The following is a 10,730-nucleotide window of genomic DNA, read 5'->3' as shown; positions in this document are numbered from 1 at the left end:
CTGGAACAGCCTGCCCGAGGAAATCAGGTCGGCTGAGTCAGTGAACACTTTTAAGTCCCTTCTTAAAACATACTTTTATAGGAGAGCCTTTCCCGATCTTATTTGACTTTATTTTATCCCTTTCATTTTATTGTATTTTACTAATTTTATATTAATTTTTCATGCTCTTAACTTGTTTTTTTGTATTATTCTTTACACGTGTTAAAGCACTTTGTAACTTGTTTTTGAAAAGTGCTCTACAAATAAGGATTATTATTATTATTAATTTTGCTTGGTGGCGGCGCCCCGTGTGCTTACTGGTCAGATGCTGTCGTGCTGTTGCGGTAGGTGACATAAGTTTCATTTTACGGTGTAATATTAGAGTTGTTGTTTTCTTTTAGCTTGAAATAATTCCATGCTTTGGACAATTTCTTCTTTGTCCCTCACCATTTTCTGACTCTTCCTCCACTTTGAAAACAGCCCCATCATAATCATGACGTAACAAATGTTCAATTAATGTTTGGTGTTATTCACTTGAATCTATACACAAAATAGCTTTTCTTAATTTACACATGCATATTTGTTGACAAAGAATTTATCATAATTGTTTTGAATGTTCTGAATGTTGTTTTGATTTGTGAAGTGATTCACTGTTTGGCATCAAGTGTTGACCATAAAGATGAGTTTAAACCACAACTAACCATCAGGTTTCTTCAACTTTCACTCAGGTGCAAAAATCAACTCAAAAGAAATAACGATTTGGTTCTTAATGTCATAATTAACGATATCAAAGGCTATGAAACGTTTTATCGTGATCTTTGCCATCACAGTAGTAACGTTAGCCTGTTCTTTTTTGTTCTCTGTCCCTCCAGAGCTCCCACAGCAACATGTCTGTAAGGAGGAGGAGGTTCTGGCTGGTCTGGACCAGGAGGACCCACAGCCTCCACAGGTTAAAGAGGAACAGGAGGAACTCTGGACCAGTCAGGAGGGAGAGCAGCTTGTAGTGAAGCAGGAGACTGACACCTTTATGTTGAGTCCTACTCATGAGGAAAGTGACCACCAGCTCCTCTCTCACAACTGTCATGTAGCTGAGAGCCAAGATCAGAAAGGAGGCGAGCATGAAGACTCAGGATCAACTAGAGATGCAGATCCAAAACAAAAGAATCAAGATCACAACAGGAGAAGCCCCAGAAACAATGTACACAAGTCTACCATGTCAGAGATTCACCATGATCCTCACACAGGTAAAAAGTCTTTCACATGTGACACATGTGGAAAAGGTTTCCAGTACAAGTCAGAATTACAGAAACACCTGAGAACCCACACAGGTGAGAAGCCGTACCTTTGCAATACGTGTGGGAAAAGATTCCATGAAACTTCAGCATTTAAAACACATTTGAGAACCCACACAGGTGAGAAGCCATTTTCTTGTGAAACATGTGGGAAATCATTTAGCCAGAGGGTTCACTTAAAAGTGCACACGAGAACCCACACAGGTGAGACACCGTATTCTTGCAACACATGTGGGAAATCTTTTAGTCGGAACGAAGGCTTGAAATTCCACATGAGAATCCACACAGGTGAGAAGCCGTATTCTTGCAAAACATGTGGGAAAGACTTTATAACCAGCAATCAATTGCAAATCCATACAAGAATCCACACAGGTGAGAAGCCGTATTCTTGTGAAATATGTGGGAAATCTTTTAGCCAGAGGTGTTACTTAAAACCACACATGAGAACCCACACAGGTGAGAAGCCGTACCTTTGCAAGACCTGCGGGAAAAGATTCAGAGAAAATGCAGCATTTAAACAACATACGAGAATCCACACAGGGGAGAAGCCGTATTCTTGTGAAATATGTGGGAATTCTTTTATCCAGAGGAGTTACTTAAAACTACACATGAGAATCCACACAGGTGAGAAGCCGTATTCTTGTGAAATATGTAAGAATTCTTTTAGCTGGAGGAGTTACTTAAAACTACACATGAGAATCCACACAGGTGAGAAGCCGTAGCTATGTGAGACCTACAGGACAAGATTCAGTGACACTTAAGCTTTTAAAAAAACATGTGAGAAGTCGTATTCTTGTGGAACATGTGGGAAAGCGTTCCGAGTTGGTGGTCAATTGAAAATTCCAATTCCATCCATCACTTAGGGTTGTACTCACTTTTCCCCCAGCGGTTTAAACATTAATGGTTGTGTGATGTGTTATTTTGAGGGGACAGCAAATTTACACTGTTATACAAGCTATACACTATTACTTTACACTGTAGCAAAGTGTCATTTCTTTAGTGTTGTCACATGAAATATAATAAAATATTTACAAAAATGTGAGGGGTGTACGTTCTGATGGTTTGTTTTTTTTTCATTTGAACCACAAAAAAAACGTTTGTCTTTTGAAATTCCTATTTGAATTTCTCTGTTATAAGATGGACATCAAGAAAAGAAAGACAGGTGGGTCGGGTGACCCGGAAGTAAGAGTAAAGATTTTAAAATAAAAGCCAAGCTTGTAGGACGGTCAGATCTGTAACATTATGCAGCACTAAAGTTATACCAAGGTGACGTTAGATGAAAATAAATAAATACATAAATAAACCTTGACCGAGAGAAATACGTTAATAATAATAATAATAATAATAATAATTTTTATTTGTAGAGCACTTTTCAAAAGCAAGTTACAAAGTGCTTTAACAAGTGTAAAGACCATAATACCCAAGAGACAATAATACAAAAACAATACAAGATAAAAGCATGAAAACATTGAAAAGACTAAAATACACGTTTAAGATAAATATAAAATTAGTAAAATAGAATAAAATAAAAGGGATAAAATAAAGTCAAATAAGATCGGGAAAGGCTCTCCTATAAAAGTATGTTTTAAGAAGGAACTTAAAAGAGTTCACTGACTCAGCCGACCTGATTTCCTCGTGCAGACTGTTCCAGAGCCTCGGGGCCCTGACAGCAAACGCTCTGTCCCCTTTAGTTTTCAGTCGAGACTCTGGAACAGACAACAGACCTCTGCCCGAGGATCTCAAGGTACGTGCTGGTGCGTATGGGACTAAAAGGTCAGAAATATTACAAGGCGAGAGGCCATGAAGAGCTTTAAAAGCGATCAATAGAATTTTAAAGTCAATTCTAAAACATACTGGGAGCCAGTGTAATGAAGCTAAAATAGGACTAATGTGGTCATATTTCTTTGTTCTGGTTAAAAGCCTGGCAGCTGAGTTCTGGACAGTCTGGAGTCAATCAATAGATTTTTGGGTTAAACAGGTGAAAAGGCTGTTGCAATAATCCAGGCGTGATGAGATGAAGGCGTGTAAAATGGTCTCGGTGTCCTTAAAAGTTAACATAGATCGAATTTTTGCTATATTTCTAAGTTGATAAAAACATGATTGAACAAGCTTTGTGGTGTGCTGCTCGAAATTTAAATTACTATCAAACCAAACACCAAGGTTCTTTGCACAGGCTTAATGTGATTTACTAGGGAACCAGCTGATGGCAGTATTTGATTTGCCATCTGCTGGGACCCGATGACCAGGATTTCTGTTTTGTCTGAGTTCAGTTGGAGGAAATTATTTGACATCCATTTTTTAACTTCACAAAGGCAGTTGTTAAGTGAACTCAGCATTCCAGGGTCTGTGGATCTGACGGGCAAGTATATTTGTGTGTCATCAGCATAAATATGAAAAGAAATGCCATGTTTATGGATAATATGTCCAAAGGGAAGCAGATACAAGGAAAACAAAATGGGTCCTAAGACCGACCCCTGAGGCACACCATATTTAACTGGACAGAACGAAGAGACATAGTTGTTTACTGACACGCAAAACTTCCTATTTGACAGGTAGGATGAAAACCATTCTAGGGCAGTACCAGAGATCCCCACCCAGTGCCTCAGTCTGTCTAACATGATGTTGTGATCAATGGTGTCAAAAGCAGCGCTAAGGTCCAGGAGTACCAGGACTGAGCACATACCTTCATCAGCAGACATTAAAAGGTCATTGGTGACTTTAAGCAGGGCAGTCTCAGTGCTGTGGTACTTCCTAAAACCAGATTGAAACTTTTCAAATATTTTGTTATTTTCCAGTACAGTGAGCAGCTGTTTGGACACAATTCTTTCTAGAATCTTTGCAATAAAAGGCAGTTTTGAAATTGGTCTAAAATTATGTGAGAGGGAGGGATCTAAACCAGGTTTCTTTAAAAGTGGGTTCACGCAAGCCGTTTTAAAATAATCAGGGACACAACCAGTAGATAGGGAGCTGTTGAAAACAGAGATCAAATGGGGCCCAACAGAATCTATTACTTTCAGTAAAAGTTTTATAGGTATTACATCAAGTGGGCTGGAGGACACTTTCATTCGTGATACTGTTTTTAAAAGCTCAGACAAGTCGATGGGATACAACTGGTTAAAACTCTCTTGTTGCTGGTGAGGAACCTCTGAATAAGAGGCCGCGGGGGTAATAGAGGCTCTGATTGACACCACCTTATTGGTAAAATAAGATAAAAACAATTCACAGTCATCATTACTTCCAGCTGAGGCACAAGGAGGGGTTGGGTTTACCAGCTGATCCACAGTCTTAAACAGAAACCTGGGATTGTGTTTATGTGTAGTAATGAGTTCAGAAAAATAGTGTGTTCTTGCATCCTTAACCATGTTATTGTAGTTAGTTAATAAATCCTTCAGACATTCTTCCAACACAGCAGCTGACTACATGCACTATAATATTGCGCATTTATTCATGTAGACGGCAAGTCACGTTTTTTAAGCACATTGTTTGGTGCAGTACAGTTGGTAGGCTAATATAGGTTAACCTAAGAAATGATTGTGTGTGCAGAGTTGTTACTGTCAGCACTATATTTTTAATATTAAATTAATATTTAATGTGGTTTCCACCATAATGAACCAAGCTGTTTCCCCTTTCTACCAGCAGGTGGCAGGATTTAAATGAATGCCTGGTTTGTGTCTTTATCGAATGTTTTGAATCCAGATTACTGATGTAGATGTATCTATTATTGTTCATTTAATTTGGTTTTTGATTTTTATGTGTTATTTGTAGCCTATGTATCATCTTCATCATTTACTCTCAGCCCAGCATTAAACCTGCATGCTCTTCTGTTCTAGCCTGGTTCTAACACTGCTGTCAGCTTCTCTCTGACAACAAATCTTCACCATGGATGCACTAGTGGGTAAGGAGGGACATCTTGTATTCAATCCTGAGTGAGACAGGAAGCCAGTAAATTCAGAAAATTCTAAAAAGGTTCAGAAACTTCAAGCACCCCTGTATAGCATACATCCATGGCAATAATTAATGTCATATAATATTATGTATTAATATAAATGTGCGAGCTTTGGCTGCAGAACATTGACTGTGAAGCCATAAGGTAACACTTATTAGGTTCTCAAGAGCAGCAGGCCTGTAGAAAGTCCAAAAACATAATTAAATTATAAAACAAAAGGATGTCAATGCTGAGAATGTCTTCTCAGGATGTCAGTCAGGTGTGTGAGGCCATATTTAAAATGTTCTGGCTGATATTGTACAACAGTATGCTTAAATATTTTCATTTCCGTATAAAAACTATTAAAGAGAAACAAAAACTACCTTGGCATGTGGCCTTCTTAATTTCTAATAGTGTCCCTCAAAGTGTTGACCTCAGACTCCACACCTTTATTGAAAGAAAGTCTAACCACCCAGTGTTCACCTGATCAACAAGCAGGGCCACAGTGCTGATTTTGTAGGTGTGGGCATACTGTACTCGCTGAGGCCCAGCAGGTCTTCTGGCTGGCAGCTTTTCTGCACAGTTAGCTTCAACTTTTAAAGGTTTTCCTCATCTAGGCCTGTGTGTTTTTTTAATATATATATATATAAATACCAATTTGTTTTTACTCATAGGGGGAGGAGCTGCTCTCATGAAACATAGGAGGGAAGAACTGCATGGACAGGTCAAAGTTCAACTAAACAAAGCCAAAGTAGTCTTTTTTTTTATTTTTGTTTGTATTTGTTAGCATACAGTTGTACAATATCCGCCAGAACATTTTAAATATGGCCACAGAGGCCTGACTGACGTCTCAAAAAGACATTCTCAGCGTTGATAGCCTGTTTTTTTAAACAATTTAATTGCTTTTGGACTTTCTTTTAAGGAAAATGTTCTTACCTTATGGCTTCACACTCATTGTTCTGCAGCCATAGATTGTACATTGAATGCCATTGACAGCATGTATGTGCTATATATGTTGAATAAATGCTGTTGAGTGATGTTATACACACTAGAATGTGTATGGACAAGAAAGATTCTCACAGTATATAGCACAGTGGTAAATAACGTCTTTGGCCAGATGGCCTACATAAGGACATTTCTGATGTGAGTTTGTTGTCAGAGCTGCTGAGAAGCTGACAGCAGTGTTAGAACCAGGTTAGAACAGAAGAGCATACAGGTTTATCTCTGGGCTGAGGGTGAATGATGAAGATGAGAACTAGGCTGCAAATAAGACATAAATATAAAAATACCAAATGAAATGAACAACAATAAATACATCTACATCAGTAATTTGGATTCAAGAGGGGTTATATGCAGAGACTATGGGATATATGTATGTTTCATCATCAATACTGACAAAGAAACAACTTCTAGCTCAGTGTCCTATCACAACTAGAGATTGATGAGGTACAACAAGGGGGAGCCAGGACGACAGGTCAGCGGGGAGATGTCATCATCATCCCCACACTCAGAGATTGGGTCCCAAGCCCCAATAACAACAAGCCCTTACGGCACAGAATCACTCAACATTAGGGCGACTGACCTACGACTGAAGATCATAACCAAGTACAACGACCAAGATTGTCACAACCGAGACCAATGAGCTGATGTACGCCACAGCAAAAGTGATAGTAATAAATAAAGGTTAGCAAAGCTTAAGTTTAAGGTAAGCTTTGCTAACCTTTATTTACTAATATCACTTAACAGTAAATTTTTGATTAATTAAAAAAATAATAAAAAACTAATTAATAAAAAATTTATTAAAAATTATATTAACTAATGTATCAAGTTAGCAGGCTGATTTAAAGTTTATTTAAAAAAAATATAAAATTTAATTAAAAATAAAAAAGTTTGGTGGTCATAGCAAGGTTGAACAATAAAGTGTGTTTCTCTCCCTCCCTCTCTCTCTCCCTCCCCCCCCTCTCCCTCCCTCCCCTCTCTCTCTCTCTCCCTCCCCCCCCCCCCCCCCCCCCTCTCTCACCCTCCCTCCTCTCTCAGAGTTTGCATCCTTTTCTTCCCACAGCCAGTGCGTATTAATATTAATTCCACTAACCATTTATAGACAGTTGTAAGCGATTGGATATGGCGCTTCCTCACATAGACCAAATTTCAAGTTGATTGTGATTTATAAAGGGAACAAGCTTACAAGGGTGCACATGCACGGTTTTATAAGTCTGAATATTTTTTTTTGGTGTAAGCCATTTTGTCTTTTGGACGCACGTACACTTTTAGCGAGGTTTCTGGGGACATTTTTATAATTGAGACCCCTGTTCTGCATCACCCACATCTGAAGTATTTTCTTTACTAGCTAATAATCAAGATGTTGCCAGCAAAACACAAGAGTGAGTATGTTTCTCATGGCTTCACACGGAATATGAGGACCTTAGCCTATCAGCGTTAAAGGCCGTCCCTCAGACATCCCGTGAGTCATAGCGCGATGGGAGCTTTGTTAAAAATTACTGAAAAACCTTCTATTCGTATGAAATACAAAAGATGCTTTGTAATTTACGTTTTCTTAAATGTTTCTGGTTAGAATATAATGTTTTTTGCCGGTAATTGTCATTCCTATGACAGTTTACTATTGAAACCATGAGTGAAGGGACTGTTTTATTTGATGGGGCTGGTGACCAGACAAAGCACTGACAAGTTAATGCTACCACTGACCGCTGATCATTCAGCCGGTTTGTTAAGGCGCAATCATTACACTATTAGCGAATACGTGCTGCAGACATGATCTCGTAATCTCAATTTGGGGTTGCGATGTTGCATTGGCTCAGACTTGTTGTTGCAGTGCTATAGCCCCTATGGCGGGCGTTGTTATATGAAAAACCCAAGAAAGCGGGAGCGCGCAAAGCAGGCCTGTATTTACTACTAGTGATCCTAGATATGCTTGGCTATAAGATTAACATTAAACATTAAAAAAGAGCATTACCACCCATGGAGGAGAAGGCTAGAGGCCAAGATCAAGGCAACACCAAGAAAGGTTAGTCAGCTCTCAGAACTACAGAAAGGTGCAAGGAAGGGAAATACAACAGGCTGTCGATACACCGCTCTGGCTACCCGCCTAAAGAGATACAAGGGAGAAGCAGAAGCCAGGAGAATAAACCGGATGATCTCCACCGAACCATCCAAAGTGTACTCTCAGTGGCAGGGTAATAACACATGTTGGTTAGTCGATCTAAGAACAGAACCAGAACCAGTAACCATTACAACAGCAGACATCCAAGAAAGAGTGGCAGGTATGAAGAGCTGGACAGCACCAGGCCCTGACATGATCCACACCTACTGGCTGAAGAACCTAACCTCACTCCATGAACGCCTGGCAGCACAAATGCTGATGGATGGGACCCACCCAGAATGGTTAGAATGGGTAGTAATACCAGGGGAGCCAAGCACCAGCTACTGGTTGATAGAGCAGTCACTCGAGACTGCAAGACGATGCAGACCAATCTGTGCCCCGCCTGGATTGACTACAAGAAAGCCTATGACTCAATGCCACATACATGGATACTGGAATGCTTGGAAATGTACAAGATCATCCGGACACTATTAGCCTTCATCAAGAACTCAATGCGGCTGTGGAAAACAAGTCTGGAAGCCAACTCAAAGCCAATTGCACAAGTCACCATCAAGTGCAGCATATACCAAGGCGATGCACTATCCCCGCTGCTGTTCTGCACAGGCCTGAACCCCCTCAGCCAGATTATCACAAAGACTGGCTACGGATACCGGTTCCGAAGTGGAACAACCATCAGTCACCTCATCTACATGGATGACATCATGCTGTATGCCAGAAATGAGCAAGACATGGACTCACTGATCCACACTGACAGGATCTACAGCAACGACATTGGAATGTCATATGGACTGGACAAGTGTGGTTGCATGGTATCAAAAAGAGGGAAGATGATCAGAACCGAGAGGATTGAACTACCAGAAGGCCACATTGCAGATGTTCAGGACAGCTACAAATACCTTGGGGTGCCGCAGGCTAACGGAAACCATGAGGAGGCAGCAAAGAAGTCCACCACAGCCAAATACCTTCAGAGAGTGAGGCAATGTCCTGAAAAGTCAGCTGAATGGGAAAAACAAGGTCCGAGCCATCAACACATACGCCCTGCCAGTCATCAGATACCACGCTGGTATAATACTGGCCAAAGGAGGAGATAGAGGCTACTGACATCAAGACGAGAAAGATCAAGGACAGCACAGAAGCACTAATCATGGCGGCACAAGAACAGGCAGTACAAGATCAATAGAGGCTGGGGTCTACCACACCAGGCAGGACCCCAGGTGCAGACTGTGCAAGGATGCCCCTTATTTGTATGTTTTCTGTTAGTTGCCCTGACTGAACCAATGGGGACAGAAGTCTTTGACTTTGCCCTGGCAGCACAAAAGTGGCTTCCTATGCTCCAGACCTGATGGGTGGACAGAACAGGAGTAGTGAATAATTTTTTTTATTCCATAAATAAACTTGTATTTTTTAACTGATTAAATGGTCTGTTGTCATTTATACATTTTTCACTGTCAGTTTTCTGTGGTTTAATATTGGTTGAAATAACATTGAAGTCACGTTGATTTTTAGTTAGCTATGATTTCAATGTGGTTTCAATATTAAAAAAGGATGCAAATGATGATAAATCATGTCTGATGTTGATTCAATTAAATTAGCATTGAGAGCAGAATGCTGATTCAACATAGTTTCAATAATGTTTGCTATCTGGGTTCGTTTTTTTGTAGCTCCATATGGGAACCCACACACAAGAGAGAAGCCGTATTCTTGAGAAACATGTGGGAAAGCTTTCAGAGATAGTGGTCAATTGAAAAACCACATAAGAGACACAGGTGAGAAGCTGTAGCCATCCATCCATCCATCCATCCATCCATCCATCCATCCATCCATCCATCTTCATCCGCTTATCCGGGATCGGTTCGCGGGGAGAAGCTGTAGCTTTACACAAAAAGTGTTGATGCGTCTGATTTGACAGGGCACAGAAGACAGCATACAGACAAGTAATCTTGTGTCCGATGATTCAGTTCTTGATGTTTGTGGTCCTAACATGCAAGAGCTGCATAATTGTAGGGCTGGCCACAATGTCATTTACCAGTGAATAATCAAAGCGTTACGCCGATTGTTTAAACGTCTGTTGATAAGCAAGCTGTCATTTCACGAGCTAGAGCTGTGTATCTCACAGATAGAAGCAGAAGAGCACAAGGATGAATGCCCAAAAAGTTCTGGAAATGACATGAGAGAAGGAAAAACCTCATCATGAGATAACAGCGAGTGTGTTGGTGTTAGAGAAAGAGCTATAGAAAAAGAGAGAGTGTGCTCCTTTTCTTTATTCTCATGTTGTTTTAACTTAAAAAGCAAGTTATTATCAAAACTTTATTTTTAACATTGTTACAGCTAGGCTAGCAGACCCAAGTGCAGGACTAAGAGAGAGAGGAAACTGGAGTTAGATAAGAGGAGAATATTTATTGCAGGATTAAAGGGA

At 40.1% G+C, this 10,730-nt stretch overlaps 1 protein-coding gene across 1 annotated transcript; it reads left to right on the top strand.

Annotated features, from left to right (window-relative positions):
- Positions 1–211: 211 nt before the first annotated feature.
- LOC119899828 (zinc finger protein 235-like) lies at positions 212–2,001 on the top strand. Its single transcript, XM_038714616.1, has one exon. It carries the CDS (start codon positions 776–778, stop codon positions 1,991–1,993), a length of 1,218 nt encoding a protein of 405 aa, XP_038570544.1. The 5' UTR covers positions 212–775; the 3' UTR covers positions 1,994–2,001.
- Positions 2,002–10,730: the final 8,729 nt, after the last annotated feature.

Source organism: Micropterus salmoides, unplaced genomic scaffold (assembly GCF_014851395.1).
Source record: "Micropterus salmoides isolate LMB-PRFRI ecotype aquatic unplaced genomic scaffold, ASM1485139v1 Ms_hic_scaffold_12, whole genome shotgun sequence".
Classification (NCBI taxonomy): domain Eukaryota; kingdom Metazoa; phylum Chordata; class Actinopteri; order Centrarchiformes; family Centrarchidae; genus Micropterus; species Micropterus salmoides.
This window is presented reverse-complemented; position numbering and strand designations above follow the sequence as displayed.